Raw genomic sequence first — 21,137 nt, forward strand, 5'->3', positions numbered from 1 at the left:
ACCCCCTTTCCTGGGGAAGGCTTGATAAAAATCCTCACCAATTTGCATAGGTGAACACAGACCCAAACCCTGGGATCTTAAGAACAATGAAAAAGCAATCAGGTTCTTAAAAGAAGAATTTTAATTGAAAAAAAGTAAAAGAATCACCTCTGTAAAAAGCAGGATGGTAATACCTTACAGGGTAATCAGATTCAAAACATAGAGAATCCTTCTAGGCAAAACCTTCAGTTACAAAAAGACACAAAAACAGGAATATCCATTCCATTCAGCACAGCTTATTTTATCAGCCATTTAAACAAAGTAGAATCTAACGCATATCTAGCTAGATTGCTTACTAAGTTCTAAGACTCCATTTCTTTTCTGTCCCCGGCAAAAGCATCACACAGGTAGAGAGAGCCTTTGTTTCTCCCCACCTCCAGCTTTGAAAATATCTTGTCTCCTCATTGGTCATTTTGGTCAGGTGCCAGTGAGGTTATCCTAGCTTCTTAACCCTTTACAGGGTGAAAGGGTTTTTCCTCTGGCCAGGAGGGATTTTAAAGGTGTTTATCCTTCCCTTTATATTTATGACAGCCCCATAACACTCTCCACCCTCCTGCGCCAGGCATAGGCCACTTGCTAACTGCCAGGGGCAGGCAGCAGTGCCACAAGGTCAGCTTAGTGCATCCTGGGCCATTTGGAGCTTTCCTGCATCTTCCCTCTTCTCGAAGGCAGCTGGTCTTTGGACACCTGATCTAAATGAGATGGGCCATTGGACTGATCTGCTCTGACAATTCCTGTGTCCCTACCTCGGGTCTCTTTCCCCCTTAAGCTTGTTGCTCTCCATAAGGCCCCTGAATTCCCACCTGCTACCCAAAGGGGACACTCCAGGACTCAGTCTGGTTGTCTCTTTTCTCAGTGAAAAAAGATAGCGAGCCTGGCAAGCCGCCTGACTAGGAACCCGGCTGCTTGTGGTCACAAAGCAGAGTGAGAAAATGCCAACAGAGTAGCAATGCTGCTCAAGCAAATGGCATCCACGCTTGGTTAAAACAGCAGCTCTGAAACCTTCCCGTACTTGGACCCCCACCCCAGCATCCTCCCCTCCTGTTTAGCAATATGGGGAGGACGGGGTGGCCGTGACCCCCGATACCTGTTTGTGGCCCCGCATTGGGAACTCCTGTGTCACAGGTATTGATTAGCGCACACAAACATCCCTAGGGGATTTCAAGAGAAAAGCTCATTCTCCTGGAACTAGGCTTTTGGATTGGACGATGCAAACGAGAAAAGGAGAGTGGCTTCAGATTAGCCCTTTGGTTTGACAGCACTTAGCCATGATACCGCACTTGGCATTTCTAGTCACTGAGCAAACATTAACTGCTTAATCCTCCCCGCAGCCTGGAGGTAGGTAAATCGGACTCACCCTTCTGCAGAGGCGGAATCACCAGCTCTGGTGAAGTGACTTGCCCAAGGCCAATGGCAGCACTTCACTACTCTCCAGTGCTGGTCCCAACCCAGCAGCTTCCAGCAGCAGCAATGCTGCAGGGCTTGAGAAGGTTACAGTCACGCACATTTCCGTAAGGAAGAGCTGGATTCCGAACTCGGGAGTCCCTGGCTCCTTGGCCCATGTCCAGACTATTCTTTATTTACATTGTGGTAGCACGTAGCAGCCCCCCCATAACACTAGAGCCCCATTGTCCTGGGTGCTGCAAGTACACACGGTAAGAGACAGTCCCTCCCACAAAGAGCTTACAATCTAAAGGAAAGAGACAGACAAAGGGTGGGGAAAATGTTACAGGTGAGGAACTGAGACACAGAGTGACTTGCCCAAGGTGATGCAGGAAGTCTGTGGTACAGCAGGAAATTGAACCCAGGTGTCCTAAGTCCAAGGCCAGTGCCTTATCCACAGGACCACCCTTCTCTGTCTAGTAAGCCCCTAGCTTTCCTTATTAGAAGGTTTTGACAGCCATCAGGAGCTCTCAGGACCAATTCATCCTCCCTTACCCCCATTGATTTCAGTGGGACTGTTTGTCTAGTAAGGGATTAATCAACCTTAAGATGGTAGAACTGAGCCTTTCAGCTGGAAATCTGTGAGCTTGTTAGGGGATATTAGAAATTGAGATCCCCCTAAGCCAATGGCCTTTATTCTCCTTGTATCTGTCTCATCTCAGGTTTTAGTCCACTGACAGCTCTGTGAATCAAGCCTTACTTGACAATTCAGGGCTGTTGGTGAAGATCTCTACAGCCCTGTACCCAGTCCCATAGCAAGAGAGCATCACTCCATTAAATCAGTGGCCAGGAAATGCAGTATTCAGAAAAGCAACCTATTTTTTCTGCCCAGGTGCAATTCACCCCTGTGCTGCGGGCCCGGCACAATCTCTGCACCCCATACTAGCTCAATCAGGCTCCGGTGGGACTCAGAAGGTGCTGGCCTGTTGCACCAGGGTGAATCTCATCTGCAGGGCGGGACCAACCTGCAGCATTTTCTGCCTCAGGAAGTCGGATAGCTGGGCTTAAGGAGGGGCTGGCTAACTGGTATAATGCTACATGCTAAGATATGCGTCATCAAACTTCATGCTTCATGCCATAAGGTGATGACTCTAGGAGTCCGGAAGGACTTGCTTTGCCCATACACAACATAGCATAGCTGGCCAGGTGCATATTAGTATGAGGGGTTTTCTCCATTCCTCTGTTGCATCAGCTATTAGCCATGGCTGGAGCCAGGATACCAGACTTCAGGGGCCAGCTATGGTTCCTCCAACTCCCAGGTTCCTCTTCCCCCCAGAGGTTCCTTCCTTCCTTCCTAGACACAGGTGCTGCATTGCTCTTCCAGGTGCCTCAGGGAGAGTGGAACAATACGCTGTCTCGGGACAAAGACAACGAGATCCCGTGCCGGCGCATGCGGAGTGGGAGCTACATCAAAGCCATGGGGGACGACGACAGTGAAGATTCAGAAACCAGCCCCAAACCTTCCCCGAAAACTGCGGCTCGGAGGCAGAGTTACCTCAAGGCCACCCAACAGTCCCTGAGTGAGCAGAGCACCGCACACAGGTAACCAGCTCAGGGCTCCTTTGCACCCAGGGGCTCCAGGGTCAATCCCAGGGTGGTCCATGGAGTTCTGACGATGGCATCCACATCTAACGTGGAGCATTGCATGCTGGGCCTTCCAAAATCCATGTTGAAGATGGGTCGGGGTGCCATCTCCTTCATTTTTTTCCAGCTGAGTGTGACCTTCAGCCTCATGGGAAGTTATCAATGCTGCCTTCATTTGGGCAGCGGTTGGGCACCCTGGGAGGGGCAGGTTGGGAAGCAGGGAGTGAGAGGAGGATAAAAATGGGGAAGACGAAGATAAGGTGGAGGAATGGAGCATTGTTCCCCAGTGATTCTAAACTAACCCTAAGTGTGTGAAATTGCACAGGATCTCTGTCCCCACGGCGTGTTGGTTCGGAGAGTAGGAATAAGACATAGGGACAGGTCCTGAGGCAGTGTATTTTGGCGGTGTACCTTGCCTTCAGTGGAGCTACACGGGTTTACACCTAAGAGGATCTGACTCTTAAAGAGGAGTGAAGCTTAAACAAGGCGAAGCTGCTTAGACATGGAAGATGACTTGTAGCAGGGTGTCTCCCAGCATGGCCACATGTTCACATTCATATGCGGGCCTTTGGATCCCAGAATCCCTTTTCACTGTGGCACCTCCTTTGATGTGCTACTGCAGCTAATCTGAAGGATTCTGGGGAGCATCTGTAAGTGAAAGGCACCCACAACAACTTGCATGGGATGGGATAGGGGACCGGGTGGGTTGCCAAGCTGGATGGAGGACAACAGCAAGAAAAGATGAGACCAGGAGAGGGGAGCCTAGGCCAAGTATTCGGGGTGGGGAGGTACCAGCTATCTGGGACCCAAACAGAAAGTGAAGCAACTGGAGTGTAGCAAGGGAGAGTGAGATGTAAAAAGATGTCCCACCTGTATATGGAGTAGGTGCTGCTACATACACCCTGTAAACAGCTGCTCCCTCAGCAGCCCGTGTGCTCTCCCCTGACTAGCTGTCCTGGTGCTGATTCCCTGAGCCCTTTAACAGCACTGGATTGAAATTCACAGAGGAGACAAAAAGTGGGAGACACTGCCAACTCCAGTGAGGACAGACAGCGAGCACAAAGGGACCAGGAGGGGGTAGACGTGGAGACAGAAAATTAACCGAATGTGATTCGGCTTGGAATAATACAAGCTAATATGTCCGGGGGGAAGTAATCAGAGACGCCAGCAGGGCGGGGAGCGCTGGGGAGCAGCAATGTGCAGAGACCTCGGCGCAGTAGTGGATTGCAAATTAGATGCAGCTTTACCGCGTGATACGGCGGGAACAAGAATGCAGTTTGGAGGGTGGCATTGTGAGAGCATCTGGTCACCAAACAGGGAGGTAACAGCCCCTGACCAGGGGCTTGGCTCTCCTCTTACTACACCGCTGTGAACCCAGTGACTTCCGTACGGGTTCTCCTGATTCACAGCAACGTAGGAGAGGAGAATCAGGCCCTGCACAGCTCTGGGGCATCTGGCCCTTGGGTATCGCATTCATCTCTGCATGCCTCAGTCCCAGGAAAAAGAGGACAAACTGGGGGGAGTTCAGCAATGCCGTGACTCAGAGGTGAGATCAAGAGTGGAATGGCAAGAGAGGTGCTTTCCGTAAGGCCACCCAGGAGCAGGGAGGAGTTATATGGAGGCACAGGATGACACTGAACCAAGGAAAGTGTTGCCTGGCTCTCAGGCAGTGAGCTCTGTCAGGCTGCGCTCGAGTGTCCCGAGGGGAGCGGTGCAAGACCTATCACGGGGTGGGTAAGCCAAAGCACTAGAAAACGTGCTCTAGGGACCATTAGAGAGACAAGGTGGAGGCAGTGATATCTTTTGTTGGACCAGCTTCTGTTGGGGGGAGAGACAAGGTTTCGAGCCACAGAGCTCTTCTTCAGGGCTGGGCATCACAGGGACCGGACCAGCTATGACTACACTGCATTATAGAGACCCCGTGCACTGGCCCTAGGTGACTGGACTAGAGGGGGGTGAATAGGGGCTTGTCTACACTGCGGGTTGGGTCGGTGTAATTTGTGTCACACGGGGTGTGAATAAGCCACCCCCTGCGTGACATAAGTTACACCGACCTAAGCGCCAGCAGGGACAGCTCTACCCCCTCTGGTGGAGGAGGAGTGGTTATGCCAGCGGAAGAGCGTTTTCACCAGACGCGCTACAGTGGCCCAGCTGCACCGGGACAGCTGTTGCACTTCTAGTGTAGACTAGCCCTGGGTCTGTTCCCTCTCCAGCGCCTGTACCTGAGTGAATAAAGTCACATGTCCCACGTTCTGTCCTGTGCCTAGCTCTGTTCTTCTGACCTTTGCCCTGCTCCCTCATTCCCAAGTGGGCAAGAGAAATGGGAGGTTCTGGGCACAAACTGAACGTATCCAAACTCAATAAAACACCCCACCCAGGCGAAGGGCTGCCACGGGACTAACTGGTGAATAAAGGAATCCACCCCTCTCTTAGCAACCGTGTGAGGCCGAACGCCATCTGCTGGCTGCTCTGCCTTGCTTTTCCATCACCTCCAGTTATTTTTAGGTACCTCCTGTTTAGAGTCCTGTCACTTATCAGGAGTGGGCCATTCAGATCCAGACTGGCCAACAAGCATAAATAGCACCTGCTGCTGCTCCTGCCCATTCAGGGATTCTCACCAGCCTTGGGGAAACTTTCCCTGAGTTGCCCATTAAAACTGGCCTGTGTTTGGTGAAAATGTCAATGGACGAGACTGTTTATCTGCAGCAAGACCAGCGGGTTGAGTCTCCAGTCTTGGCCAACCTAAAGGGGGATCTGACCTGCAGTACTGCGGTATAGGGGTGGAGTCCAAGTAGAAACAGGGAGATGAGGAACCTCAGTATCTTGATAGATTGAATGGAGGTGCAGAACAGTGAGTCAGGTCTCCTGGGTTCTAATCTCAGCTCTGCTACAGACTCACTGTGTGATCTGGGCAAAGCACTTGCCCACATTCTGCCTCAGTTTCCCCAATGGAAAAATAGTCTTAGTAGTATTGACCTACCTTATGGGGGGCGGGGGGAGTGTGGATCAAGTGCATGGGGATCCTGGAGTGGAAGGCACTATGCATTTGCAAAATGCTGCTGCTAATTCTCCTGACTGCTCCTACCCATCACACTACTCCTGCTCCAGCAAAGAGAGGTATCCGTGTTCCCCAAACAGCTGGAGAGAGCCCCCTTGGGCAGAGTCATCTCAGCAGTTTGATGAAAGTGCCAAACACTGTAGTGCAGAGGGTAAGGGACACCTTTTCCTGCAGGCCACCTGAGCTCAGCCAGTGGGTTCCCATTGTCTGAGCTGAGCTGTCTTGGGCAGAGCCCTCATCTGGAGCTTGCCTCCTCTGTTGGTCCAAGGCTGTTAACTTCCAGGGCACAGCGTGAAGTCAAACCCTGCTGTCCACACTCAGGCAAGCCCCTCCGTGGGAGATTTGCCTAAGGAAGCACTGACTGAGTAATCCACCCATCAGTTTGGGCCCAGCTCTCTCTCCTGGTAGGCGGTCGGCCTGGGTAGGTGGTGGGGAGTGTTGGAGGGGAACCGTGAGGGGGGCAATGTTGCTGTTACTTTTTATTGGTGCATCTGACAAGCCCGAAGACAGTGTAAGGGGACAGTATTACACCCTAGGACTAAAGTAAACCCTGTGGCCTCCATTCCCAGCGCATTTCCCTCGCAATCTGTTTGGAAACAGGATGAGTGAAGAGTGATGGATAAACAGCCACAGGATCCTTCCTTACTCATGCCCATCAGCACCTCTATTAGTTGGCTGGACACAAAGACTTGCCAAAGTACCCTGCTGGGGGCTGGGCTATTCATCAGAGCTCTGACCGGAAGAGAGGGGATTATGCTGACCTCCATGACAAACGATCACATCAGGACGAGGGGCATCGGGGCCAGATCCAAAGCTCATTAGAGTCAATGAGAAAACTCCTGTTGATGTCAGAGGGCTTTAGACTGGGCCCTCAATGGCAAGGTTGGTCATGGACTCCAGTGGGCGCAGGTCCAGGCCCAGTTTGTTTCCTGGATCCTTGAAGAGACCCTGAGTTACGTGCTGGTGGCTGCACAGAGGCCTGCAGGTTGAACCCAGCTGCCCGCTTTCCCAGGCCTGCAGCAGAGTGTCCTGCATTGCAGGCTCTGGGGGTCACTGCGTGGCACTGCCCACGATCAGCCATCCAGAAGCGGCACTAGGCGTTCCTTTAAAATACGGCCCATGAGAGTCTCTTAGCAAGATGAGTTTGGGGAGGGACCTCTGCGCTTCCGCTTCCCCGGAACTTCAGCATGCCCAGCAGTGCCTGAGGTGCAATTCTGTGGAGCAGTATTGCCACCCAGTGGCCATCCAGAGTTATCCTGCCCAGGTGTATATGTCTGTATAAACCAACGTCCCAAGAGAGTCCCTGTGGAACAATTTTGCCAGAGGATGCTGGGAAGGCCAAGACTATAATAGGGTTCAAAAAAGAAGTGGATAAGTTCACGGAGGATAGGTCCATCAATGGCTGTTAGCCAGGATGGGTAGGGAGGGTGTCCCACCCTAGCCTTTGTTTGCCAGAAGCTGGCAATGGGCAGCAGGGGGTGGATCACTTGATGATGACCTCTTCTGTTCATTCCCTCTGGGGCACCTGGCATTGCCACTGTCGGAAGACAGGTTACTGAGCTAGATGGACCTTTGGCCTGACCCTGTATGGCCGTTCTTGTGTTGTTAAGAGATAACCCAGTGTTCCTGAATCATCCCAGGGGCTGCCCAGGTTAGGCACAGATTCGTTCCAACACCGTCTATATGGTATGGCAAGGGGAATTTATCCATCATGGATCAGTGGCTCAGAGAAATCAGAATTAATTTGAAACGGATATTTACCAGCACCTGAATTAGCCTACCACACCTGTGGTGTGGCCTAGCATGTCTGGGATATGGCCTAGGACATGTATAACATGGCCTCGCATGTGTGTGGCAGGAGTAGAGATGCTGCTGTACCTGCTGTTTTCCCTGTCTCCTGCATAAATGAGTCACCCTCCCCCAAACCACATCCCATCCCATACCTGAAAAGCAGAAAGGAGGACCCTCCCCCTCCCCTCACCCGCTCTTGTTCCTTCCTAGGAACTGAGATGAACACAGATAAATAAGCTGTTGCCCTGTTTCATGATTGCTCCTTCCTAGGTTCAGCTCTCACATTGGAGGGGTGAAATCCTCGTGAGTAGCCAATGCGTGTCCAGCAATGCCAACCCCAAACATTCAGAAATCATGACTCAGTGCTCCAAAATCATGAGTTGGGAGGTGTCTTTAGAATTTGTCTCATGGTGTTGGAGCCTTTAGGGGTCACGTTTTCAAGCTTTTCTCTGCAGCCACAAAGGCTAGAGATGAAAACTGAAAGGGTCAGCTCATAACCTAGGGCTTTAAGAAAAACCACCAATGTTGCAAGTCTTGCAACAAAATCACAAGAGTCGGCAACACTGTGTGTCCCCATGCAATGATCATGAGAGCCAATATAATGCTAGAGGTGGATAGATCCGAGAATGTCCATGACATCCTCTACCCCATCAAAGCAACAGAGTATCATTTCATGTCGGCAAACACCTCCCAATATCCAAACTTGGATCTGAGCCCTGTCTCCTGGGCAGGGCACAAGTTGCAAGAAGACTGTCATAAAAGAGCGTCGATAAGCAATGTGCGTGGCGTTGGGTAACTGTGGTGCCACAGGGCCCATTTTATCCTGTGTGTTACAGCAGTCCCTCGCAGTGCCAGATGAGCTCACGGCCCCCTTGTGCTAGGTGCCCTGCACACACACAGTGAGGCCCTGCCCAGAAGAGTTGTGCTCAGGAATTTCATAGAATAAGCCATTTTCCATCAACCCCCCTTTTTCTGACCAGTCCCAGTTGCAGTCTAGAGGCAGAGAAGAGGCCCAGAGCTGGGAGGTGACTTGCCTAGGCCAGCAGTAACACAGCTAGGAAAAGACCCCAGGTTCCCTGACTCCCAGGCTCACTCCCTAGCCACTGGCCCACACTGCCTTTGTGTCTGATGCTTGCTGTTCATGCTGTGCCCCAGAGGAGTGGAGGAGAGTCCAGAGTGGCAGTCAGTGCCTAGGCTAACCCCCATCACTGTGCTTGGTTAATTTGGGGGACAGGGACACGGACGGGAGGGAGGTCTGGCATCCGTCCTCTCCCCCCCCCCTTCCATTTCAGCATGCTGAAAGGCCTCACATCTGTGCCAGCCATGGATCTGTCTGCCCTAACTCAGCATAGCCAAGCCTCAAGCAGCTCTCAAAAGCTCAGCAAGGTGCTTTCCTTCTACTCCTGTCCTCCCAGCACTGAATATGGGGCTGAGCCCTGCATTCTTGGAGCCTGATTGGCTTCTGGATTTCCTTGCACTGCATAAATGAGCCCAGCGGAGGGTGCCAGAGGGTGACGTCTGCCTGAGCACTTGCCCTTTCCTGCAGATGGAAGGCTTGGCTAGTTGCCTTGAGGGTTATTTGCCAACCCCCACGGCTGCCTCTCTCATCTCCTGCTAGGCTGGGGCTTCCTCGCAGTCTCTCTCTCCCTTTGCCCTGCAGGAGCCTGGACCGCCTGGACTCTGTCGAGATCCTCTTACCTCCAAAGTTCCCAAGTTGGGAGGAAGAATACAACCAGCTCACTGACAACATCGATGAGTCCAGCTGCATCAGCCAGGTGAGCGTGAGCAGCATCAGTTCCACCCAGAGCCAGCCGCAACAGGGCGGGCAGGACGCAGGTAGGGGTGGTCCCAGAGGAAGAGGAAGGGGATTGGTAGGCGGAAGGAGACAGTAGGGTGGGTGATGGGAAGGGATTTTCCTTTGCGCCACAAAATCAAGCAGGGTGCATGCAGCTGATGGGAAGCTACTCTCTTTCAGCATTGCCAGCGCACCCAAATTCAGGCATGTAACCCCCCGGCTAGGCCAGTAAACAGCTCTGCTAATGCACTGGAATCCTGATCTGTAGTAGCCCCCCGGTTCCAGTCCTGGGCCTCCACACAGCTCTGCCAATGCCGCTGAATTCAGACCCAGCTACCCAGTGGGATTTCAGGCCTGGGGCCCACCACAGCCCTGTAAATGGACATTAATGATGAAATACCATCATTACAATGCTGCCCTAGGCCTTGGCATCTGCACATCTCTGCCAATCCAGCTCAGGGCTTGTCTACACACAGAGTTGCACTGGTTTAGCTAAAGGTGTGATGTTGCAGCAATTGAATTAAACCAGTGCTGCTTTGAGTGGGAACACTGTGCAGCACTTTAAACCTGGTTTATATCCATTTAGCTTGCAAATTAACAGGTGCAACCTATGCCGAAGTGAGCCCAGTTTACGCAGATGTAAGAGTGTCTGCACACAGCACTGCATGGCTTTAACTCAGTTGATGCTGTGAGAGATGTGAGACCTTGGAAGTGAGGAAACTTCTATTATAGTGAGATGTGCTAGATGCCATAGCCACCGGGATTAGTAATAAACTTTTGTATCTGGAAATGGTATCTATATCTTTGGGAGATGTTGTATTCTAGCTCCATTAGGGAGGGCTACCAAACATCCTCCAGGAACCAAAATCAGTGGGGGTTAATTACTGCAAATCCCTGGAGCTGTTCCCTCTCCTGGGAAGTACCACTGACTGGGAGAACTGCAGAGACTGCTTCAGACTGGTTCAAGAGGACCAGGAGACAAAGAAAAAGCTTGTGATGAAAAGGGCTAGCCTGAACTGACTGGGGGTGGGGGGGCTCTTTCTGAGCCACAGACTGACATGAGATTGTAACCAAGAGGGCAAACCCCTGCTGGAAGGGTTTGAAAAACTGGAAGCCTCCTAGGGTCTCCCTGTGGAAGATGGGTAACCCCTGGTAAGCACAGCATGCATGTAGACTGTTGTTTTATTCTCTGTTTTCTCTGTAATGCTTTTGTCCTAAAATAAATGTACTGTGCTTTGTGAAAGCTGGGAACCATTGTCATTGTCCCGGGGAGAGAGTGAGCGGCAGCCACTGGACCAAGGTTAGGCCTGCTGGGATAAGCACAGTGAATTGCAGGGGCACGGCAAGCTTAAAGTCCCAGTGTGAAGGGAGAGGGACGTGGGTCGCCTATAGAGGGGGGATGGCTGGAGGCCTGAGTTCTAACGGGGTGTCCTTGAGCACACAATGAAACCCTGGAACTGGTGCAACTTTGTGTGCAGGCCAGGTCTAAATGGGTGGGCTCCTTCACCAGCCCAGGAAAGAGTAAGTGCTCTGCCTCAGGACAGGTCTGCACTACAGACTTGCATCAGCGCAGCCGCACTGATGCCGCTACGCCACTGTCGTGCTTCGGGTGAAGATGCTCTAAACGGAGGGGAGAGAGCTCTCCCGTCAGCTCCACCTCCGGGAGAGGTGGTAGCTGTGTCGGGGAGAGAAGCTCTCCCACCTACACAGCACTGTCTACATGGAGAGTTACGGTCACCATAACTACGTCCTTCAGGAGGGTGGATTTTTCACACCCTTGAGTGACTTAGCTATAGCCAAGTGTGTAGTGCAGACCTGTCTGTTTCAGGCCCTCGCCTCAGGACACAACTCATTATCTCAGCCCTTAGAAAGAGGACACCCCCTTCCCTTAAATCCCTTGCTGGAGATTAGACAGGCAGGTAGCCCTTATCCCTTTCCAGACTGTTTTACCCAGTCACACCAGGCCTCCATCAGTAATAGCAGACCGTGTCTCTCTACACACATGCACACACAGACACACACACATCATGCTTCTCCTGAGCCTGCCCTGCTCACACACTGCCAAGTTTGCCATAGCATGTGCTGGGTGAAGGCAGCCTGGTGTGGTGATTCGAGCCTGGGGCTGGACATCAGGCAATCAGAGTTCTGTTCCCAGTCACTAGTGGGTGCCAGAGAGCAAGACAGGCCAACACTCTAAATACTCAAATCCAGGTGTTCGGATTCAGGATTGTAGTTCCTTTACCTCTCAGTTTCTCTATCTGTAAAATGGGGATAGATCTTTGTAAAGCACTTTGAGATCCTCAAGGAAAGATGCTAAATAGATGCCAAACATTATCCACCAGGGCGTATTTATTACAGTTAATTATTATTCTTTTTTCAGAGTAGCAGCTGTGTTAGTCTGTATCCGCAAAAAGAAAAGGAGGATTTGTGGCATCTTAGAGACTAACAAATTTATTTGAGCATAAGCTTTCATGAGCTACAGCTCACTTCATCGGATCTTCATCATACTTTGTAGATCACCAACAACGTGCTGGGTGTTTGGCTATCTGGACACTTAGCTAGGGACCAGCACACTCATATCATATATGAACTAATCTCTGGGGATGTCTACACTGCAGCTCGGGCAGACATATCTGCATTAGCTCTGATTGAGATTGCGCCTTAAAAAGAGAAGAGCAGCCATGGTGGGGTGAGCAGTGGGACGGGCTAGCCACTCTGAGTGTGTACCTAATAGTGTCTTGGACAGGGCTGCCCTTGTGGCAGCTAGCCTCTCCTGCCACTTATGTCGCTGCAGCTATTTTTATCGGACTAGCTAGATCAGAGCTAGCAGGGATATGTCTGTTCAATATCTTCATCAATGATTTGGATAATGGCATAGAAAGTACGCTTCTAAAGTTTGCAGACAATACCAAGCTGGGAGGGGTTGCAAGCGCTTTGGAAGAAAATTCAAAATGATCTGGACAAACTGAAGAAAGGGTCTGAAGTAAATAGGATGAAATTCAATAAGGACAAATGCAAAGTACTCCACTTAGGAAGGAACAATCAATTGCACACATACAAAATGGGAAATGACTGCCTAGGAAGCAGTACTGCAGAAAGGGATCTGGGGGTCATAGTTGGATCTCAAGCTAAATATGAATCAACAGTGTAACACTGTTGCCAAAAAACCCAAACATCATTCTGGCATGTATTAACAGGAGTGTGTAAGCAAGACACAAGAATTAATTCTTCGTCTCTACTCCATGCTGATAACTAGAGTACAGTGTCCAGTTCTGGGTGTCACATTTCAGGAAAGATGTGGACAAATTGGAGAAAATCCAGAGAAGAGGAACAAAAATGATTAAAGGTCTAGAAAACATGACCTATGAGGGAAGATTGAAAAAATTGGGTTTGTTTAGTCTGGAGAAGAGAAGACTGAAGGGGGGACATAATAACAGTTTTCAACTACATACACGGTTGTTACAAGGAGGGAGAAAAAATGTTCTTGTTAACTTCTGAGGATGGGACAAGAAGCAATGGGCTTTAATTGCAGCAAGGGAGGTTTAGGCTGGACATTAGGAAAAACTTCAGTGTCAGGATAGTTAAGCACCAGAAGAAATTGCCTAGGGAGGCTGTAGAATCTCTGTCATTGGAGGTTTTTAAGAACAGGTTAGACAAACACCTGTCTGAATGGTCTAGCTATTACGGAGTCCTGCCTTGAGTGCAGGGGACTGGACTTAATGACCTTCCAATCCTACACGTCTATGGTTCTGAGTTGGAGACTGCACCTTCCAACTCCAGTACAGCCATACCCTATGTTTGAACCCAGATCTCTAGTGGGAACAGCAGGGGCAGAGGGAATACTTAGCTTGTGCTCAACCTCAGACTAAGAGTACTGTCTAAAATCTCAACCCCAGCTCCCAATTAAGTCAATGGGAGACTTTCCCTGGCCTTCACTAGGAGTTGATGCAGACATTAAGTATGAATGATCTCTGAGATGTGCGGGGGGATTCACTTCTGTTTCAATAGCTTTATTGGCATGACAAAGGGCACCAATGTTACCAAAGGGAACACACCAAGTGTCTTGATCAAACTCAGCCCTGGTGTAACTCTGCTGCTCCACGGGAGTTCCACCTGCCTAAACAAGGGCTGACTTTGTCCCTCTGAACTTGAGATGTGTTTTGCAGCAGTGATGGGATTCCGCAGACCATTGACCCACCCCCCAAGTGACAGCCAGCACTGATGCTAATGCAGGACTTGTCCCAGCCTGTCCATCTTGTGTGTCTGGCCATGTGTGATTCGGCGGCAGGTTGTGAGGCCGTTTGTGATGTTGCCTGTTGTCCTCCCAAAGTTGAGCACAGTTTTTCTTCCTCTCTTTGGCCATTTCTAAGAGCTCCCCAAAGCATTTTTCATACTTTGTCCAGTGAAGCAGACAACAGTTTCTCTCCATTCCAGTGTCTCTCATGTCATGCTGATTTGCAAGGCTGCCAACTAGCCAACAGAGATGAGCCCAAGTCACCGAGTTTTATGCAGATTTGGATATATATCCAAACTTCCCTAAAGTCTGAGGCTCTGCAGGTTTTGGTTTCTGGTTCGGCCCTTTCTAGCTATGGGTACAGACAGCCAAGTTCTGATCTGAGAATGATCCAGACCCGAATCTTTCCAAATTCGGAACATCCACATTTTGCAGCTGATCCCATCTGTGTAACGGGCCAAACCAAAGCCCCAGATCTGACCCCTCTTAACTGTGGGGAGATTCTGAATCCAGATTCTCACAGTGATGCATCTTGGGCCCATGTCTTGTAGTTAGGTATCTGCCGGAGACAATATTCTGAGTAGGGTCTCAGATCCTGTGGTAATGGGCACAACATACGAATAGACTAGAATAGAGGAACCAGCATTTTGTGTCTTTGCAGCGTTCACTCCAGCAGGCAGCGTGTTTTGTTTTTAAGGTGAAGCAAATACTGTTTGGCTTTGAATAGGATTGGTTGTGTCGTGGCACCGTTGTTGTGATATTGGGGGGTTAGTGCAGGCCAGGCCAGGCTGTGGTAACACTGGTTCAGTGGTGGTAGTGTGGGCATAGACCAGGCTCAGGCTGTTGTATAGCCTTGTTCTGAGCAGGGTTAGGTGATAAGCTGATTAAAATACCCTCTCCCTGTCTACACCAGTGCTCCCACTCTTGCTAGCACCAGTGGAGCTGAGCTGATCCCAGAGCAGAGGCAGCAGATGGGCTGCGAATGCTCGGGGCAGACACAAGTTGGTAAGAATGGAGTGTCTCCTCATCCGATTGCTGGTTTGCATCTGGCAGAGCTTTGGGGTGGAGGGAGAATCTGAAGTGTTGGCTGAGCTGGTGCCAGAAGCTGAGCCTTCGTGCACATGTTGCAATCAGCTGTGGGAATGGTCCTGACTCTACTCCTGTGTGCAGAGAGTTCCTGTGGATGCTGGCCTGTCGGTGCAGGTTGTCTGCTGGGATTTTGTCCAGTTTGTTACAGTCACTGGTAGTTGTTGGGCCTTCAGCATTTGCATCTGTGTATTATGATCGACTAAATGTGTCCAGCGGCTTCTTTGTGGCCTGGAAGAGTCCTGTGGAGCTTTGTCTTGTTGTATCTGTGCAGCCATCTTAGCAGCCAGCAAGGAGGGGGCAGATTCTGCTATTCTGACACTTCAAGGGGTCTCCAGATAGGTGGCAACAGAGAGGGTAGCAGCTGCAGTTCTCGGGGGGAACATCTGTTTGTCCCCCACTGTCTGCAGTTCCTGTGGAATGACTCTGTGTTTAACAAGGCCCCGGGTCTTGTGCTTTAACCTTCTCCAACTCTTTCTTCCAGATATTTGGACAGTCCTCATTTATCCCACAGATATTTACACACGGAGAGCAGGTACCGTCCCTCTGACATTTTCCTGTCGCCCCCTGTGGATGTTTTTTTCTGTTGCCTTCTATGGATGTCTCCCCCTGGACCAGTTTAATAAAGGCCGTGTGTCTGAGGGTGCAGCATGTCATAAGAAATTGTATCAGGGAGTGGCCTGTAGGGAGGGGTAGAGAAATGTTGCGGGGGGGATGGGGGGAGACGCAATAAATGTTCTACAGAAGCCTCTGGTGTCAGGACAGGGAGTGAAATATTTGCTACACTGAAGCCACTAATGCATCTTCAGAGAAAGTCTCTTTGTGTTCCTTGGTCACAACCCTTTAGCCAGTCGTTTGACACGATGAAAGCTTTGGGACATGAGCAGGGCATGTACTGTCTGGTGCTTGCATGATCCTGGTGTCCTGGATTTGACTGAGCCAAAATGATCAGCATTCAAATCTCCAGCCTGGATCTTCCCAGCCCAGCTTCCTTTGGAGCTCAGATGGGAGCCAAGCAGCATCCATGAGATTGCGTGTGTACTTGGGAGTGTGCTTCTGTGCACGTGAAAGACTACAAGAGTGTATGTGTGAGAGAGGGAATGGGTGTGGCTGAGTGTAGGTGTGAGAACACCCCAGAGCCTCATCTCCCACTCAACCTTTCTGATCCAGCTCCCGCTGAGGTCAGTGGGGCTCCAGTGAAAATTGATCAGACCCCTGGAGATCAGGGTAGGGGGCACTTTGAATAACTCCCGGGAGACATTGGAAAAAGGGTGAGAAAGAGCAGACAGTTGGGCGTGGAGGTAAATTACAGAGGTGGGGCTAAGAGAGAGATAATTATTATTCTTGCAGTCAGATCAGAACACCTCTTTGACTAATCACTTATCTGTATTTACTGGTATGTTTATTAATTTCAGTCCAGCTCTTATTTCATCTGAACCCCTCCTTAGTTAAAATCTGACATGATTATCTGCTTCTAGGGCAAGCAAATGCCAGCCTGGGATAGACCCAGGGCATACAGGAAGCAGGGGAAGCTGGGAAGGAGCTGGAGTGATGAATTGGGAAGCAGAGAATGGAGCAGCCTTCAGAGAGGTTGCACTGCCTGGTCTCTGGGTCCCCGCCTTCTACCTGACTATTCACAGCCATTCATTTAGCCATTGATGGCCTGGCTGAGGTCTTCACTACAGGGGTACTCAGGGATGCAGGATCAAACTGATCACTGGATTTGGGGTCAGGAAGGGACTCCCCCACAGGACACATTGGTAGGAACCTCAGCAGGTTTTTGAGCACTGATCAAGGAATTTAATTGTAACCCACGCCCTTCATGCCCCTGCTGAGCCACTCAGGGTGCTGTACAATAATTCATAATGTGTGGAACTTCCCTGGGACCTTCCACTGAGGATCTCAAAGCACTTTGCAGACGCCAGTGAATTAAGTCTCTCAACACCCCAGCAAGACAGGCAAATAGGTGACTTGTGTCAGGCCAAAAATCCCAGTGAATGGAAGATTTTGGCATAGAACCTGTCTCCCCGCTGGCTCTGACCACTACACCATGCTGCCTTGCTACAGATAAAATTAAATCCATGTATAAACACAACACCTTGATAAAAACTGCCCTGATAGAGCTATGCACTGGGCAAGGTTGTTTCAGGGTTGTTTCAGGTGGTAGAAGGGAGGGAGCAGGTTCTGAATAGGAGGGCAGCTGACCCTGCCTCTCTTCCCCTGCAGACAAGGGAGGCAGAGCTGAGCGACCAGTATGAGACAGTCTGTGAATCAGCCTACAGTGAAGCCGAATCAGCTGCTGTGGAGGTGCTGGATCTGCCTCTGCCCAGCTACTTCCGCTCCCGGAGCCACAGCTACCTCCGAGCCATCCAGGCAGGCTGTTCCCAGGAAGAAGACATGGCCTCCCTCCGATCCCTCTCGCCGCCTCCCGCCAGCAGCATCAGTGGCAGCAGGACGCTCCCCAGCAACAGCAGTAAGTGCCATGGGGTGTGCGTGGTGGAGGAGCCTGGGGTGGCAGGGGAGCCTTGGCACTGGGACTTGGGATTGGGGAAGCAGGCTCCGAATGAGACGGGAGCTGCAGGGCCAAGAACAGCTAGTGTCTGATACCCTGCTGGAATGTTGCCCCATTGGGCAGCACTAAGTTAGCTACCTGGGGCTGCATCAAAATGGAAACAGAGCTGTCGGGTCTGGGGTTAGTTACTTCAATGCTGCTGGGTGTGCTAGGTGCAGCCAAGATGTCCTTGTTTGGTGGAACTGAGCTGTCTACGTCAACGAGTGCCCAGACACCAATGTGGCCTTAGCCACCTAACAGAGCCTTTGCCATGACAGCCAGACTTGCTGAGTTTGCCTCATGTTCTGTACACCAGCTGGGGATTGAACCGGGGCCGTAGAAAGCCTCTGTTCTTTGTGAGGCTCTGGCTGAGCCAGTAGCAGCTGTACTAAGTCAGGGACCGCAGGGTATTGCCTGCCATTGACAGAGGTTGTGGATCCCATTGATACAGGAGCTGAAGTTAGAGATGTTCCAAGCACTGCTGATAATTGGGGATGCTTGTACCTGAGCTTCATAGATGACCCCCATTTTGTATACCATCGGACTTTGAAACCAGAGGGAGGGGTCCATTCCTTAATATACCTTGGTATATGGATCAGGTTGGGATACACTAGCCAGCAAGTTAAATCCTTCATCATCCTTATCTCCCTGCTCCTCCTCTCTCCCGTGCGCCTGACTGTCATTCATAGAGCTAGCTTGGTGCAGCAGACAGAGGGTGAAACCTTGCTCAGAGCATTCACCTTGAGACCTAAGAGGGTGAAAGTGATTTTGCCCCAGGTGTCTGTTTTCCCAAGGGGTGAGATCTCAGCGAGTCTCATGGCTACAAGGAACTGGCATTTAAACAAGATGCAGAAGCATGTGGATAATGGACGGGGTAGAGTTTAGAAGGTTTGGCCCCCCATTTCCTGGGTGATAATGGAAGAGAGATGGCATTTGTTACTAGCATGGTAACTCCTGTGGGGTCTCCCCATAGGAGCTCTCTATGGGTCACACTTAGGGCTCAGTTAAAGTGTTTCTTGTGAATATAGTGCTAGTGAAAGGTGAAAGATTGACAGCCCTGCAGACAAGCCCTGTATTCAGCAACAGATCGGGCAGCAGCAGTGAAAGCATCCCTCATGTTACTCCACCAATGGGCCCCAGCTGTGATCCAGAGGGACCACCTTTAGTGATGGGGGGGAGCTCAGCTTCCATGGTCCATTCAAGCCAGGGCATTCTTGACAAGGGGCCCATTAGCACTAACTGGAGATGAGGATGGTTTTGTGGTGTGGACATTTACCCACGAGGCCCTGGCCTAAGACTCATTGTCCTCCTTTCACAAAGGCCACCAGAGAGCCCTGCAAAACTCATTGGTTCCACTTCACAGGGAGATTGTGGAAACAGCAGGTTTTGAACCACCTGCCTTTGCACCCTCTGAGTCTCACTCTGAATTTCAAGGCCAAACAAGCCCTTGAACCTCCAAGTGCAGCCTTGAATTCCTATGCAGAGACATGAACCAGTCCATGTTTGCTGGGCTCAGGGCCTTGAAGATGGCAGACCTGGGCAGGGTTTGCAACACAACCCAAACTAGTGTAACTAGTAGATTCTCTGTAACACAAAGTCTTTAAATCATTATTTGAGGATTTCAGTGACTCAGGCTGAGGTCAGGGGTCTATTGTGGGAGTGGGTGGGTGAGGTTCTGTGGCCTGTGATGTGCTGACGGTCAGACTAGAACTAGATGATCATGTTGGTCCCTTCTAGCCTTAAATTCTATGAGTCTAGTAGACTAAATGCAGGTAAACTTCCCAGTTTGTTGTGAACATTTTGCATATCTCAGGATGTGGGGAGCTGGCAAAGTGAAGAGGCAGAGAAGCAGATGACAGATTAGAGGAAGAGAGGTGGGAGTGGCTGGTGATAGCTTAGGCCTAGATCAATGGAAGTTAGGGCCTTATGTACCTTTGAGGCTAGTCCTCTGTCAAAGTCGTTTTGGCCTGGGCTGCACTGCGGGGCGGTTCGAACTAAGATACGCAACTTCCGCTACACTATTCGCGTAGCTGCAGTCGAAGTATCTTAGTTTGAGTTACCTGGCCGTCCTCACGGCGGCGAGTCGACCGTGGCGGCTCCCCTGTCGACTCCGCTTACTCCTCCTGCCGAGGTGGAGTACAGGCGTCGATTCAGGGATCGATTTATCGTGTCTAGACGAGATGCGATAAATCGATCCCCGATAGATCGATCACTACCCGCCAAGCCGGTGGATAGTGAAGACATACCCTTTAACCACCAGACAGCAGAGAATTTATCTGCTGTCTGAACAGGCACCAGTTCCTTCATGTCTGTGGTGAACTTTGCCTATAGAAGTGCTACATACTCAATACATGTATTATCCACTGTGTGATGGGCTGGAACCAAAGCCCCGGATACAAACATCCCTGAACAGGGGGTCAGATGGGAGCCAGATCTAACTCCAAACTTCAAGGCAACAATGAAACAACCCAAACCTCAGACTCCCAGTGCCCCGCGAATTTGGCTCATCATCGTCACTTAGCAAATAATAATACGTTCAGATCCAAATTCCTCTGCTCATCTTTACTGCTCTTGGATGCAGCATTATTGGTTCCAGACAGACCCGTCTCTATAATTACTAGTATATTTGGTGTAAATCAGGAGTAGCTCCATTACCCTGGCATATGTAAGAGACCTGACATACTTCTGATCTGTGTTGTGATTAGCAAAAGACAATTCTCAGGTATTCCAGGAAGATTGTAATAATAATGGTTCTGTTGTCGGGCAGTCCACAGGAAGTGGCTGTGATGCTCAGACTATGTTGCACTTAGATGGCAATTTTCCTCCCAAAGGGCTTGGTATATTTTACATACAGGAATGGTTTCATTTATCACTAAAACGCAGCCAGCTCTGAGGTGATACACAGCCACTGTTAACACTACACAGCAACTCTTTAGGACAGGACAATTTAGGATCGGAAGTGAAGAATACTGAAACCAATAATGTAGGGCAAGAAGTGAGGAACACTCTATGCAGTTGAAACCACAGTGGGAATTTAGGTAGGTGGAATGCTATGAGCCACGTTGGAATTCGGCCAGATCAGCAGGAATAGCAGTCTTGCAAAAAGTGTCATGGCATGTTTAATGATTACGAGTGCACTTTGATTCTGTAGTGATGGGCCCCCTATCAAGGCAGGGTGGAAGTGACCAAGGCATCAGTTTTACATCTCATCCAAAAGGCAGCCTGCCTGTCCTGCCAGCACCGTGCTGGGGAATGATGATTCATTCAGTACTGACTCGTGGGAAGGATGCTTATTGCACGACAGGCACCACCAGCTGCTAGGTATAGCTAGGAGGTCTCCCATTCCGATTGTAACTGATCTTGATGCTTTTAGCTTATGACAAGCACTCCTCAAGACGGCATGGCCACAGAGATAGGCTGGAACCACACCTGTATGTGTATCAATGTCATATCACTGTCTTAGCAGAACAAGGACTAACGTGCGCCTTTTCTTAGTCAAGGAAGCACTGATCTTGAGCACGATTCATTGCACACCTTCCTATCTTACCACCCTCCC

General features: G+C 50.4%; 1 protein-coding gene across 3 annotated transcripts in view; it reads left to right on the plus strand.

Annotated features, from left to right (window-relative positions):
• Window positions 1-21,137, plus strand: part of DLGAP4 (DLG associated protein 4) — a 343,252-nt gene that overhangs the window by 247,105 nt on the left and 75,010 nt on the right. For 2 of the 3 annotated variants that reach the window (XM_048819748.2, XM_048819747.2), the window contains exons 5-8: window positions 2,807-3,024; window positions 9,576-9,690; window positions 15,515-15,565; window positions 17,257-17,503. In XM_048819748.2, the coding sequence (XP_048675705.1) occupies window positions 2,807-3,024; window positions 9,576-9,690; window positions 15,515-15,565; window positions 17,257-17,503 (631 nt within the window). The remainder of the gene's footprint in view (window positions 1-2,806; window positions 3,025-9,575; window positions 9,691-15,514; window positions 15,566-17,256; window positions 17,504-21,137) is intronic. The other variant, XM_048819749.2, reaches the window with a different exon arrangement.

Source organism: Caretta caretta, chromosome 13, assembly GCF_965140235.1.
Source record: "Caretta caretta isolate rCarCar2 chromosome 13, rCarCar1.hap1, whole genome shotgun sequence".
Lineage (NCBI taxonomy): Eukaryota > Metazoa > Chordata > Testudines > Cheloniidae > Caretta > Caretta caretta.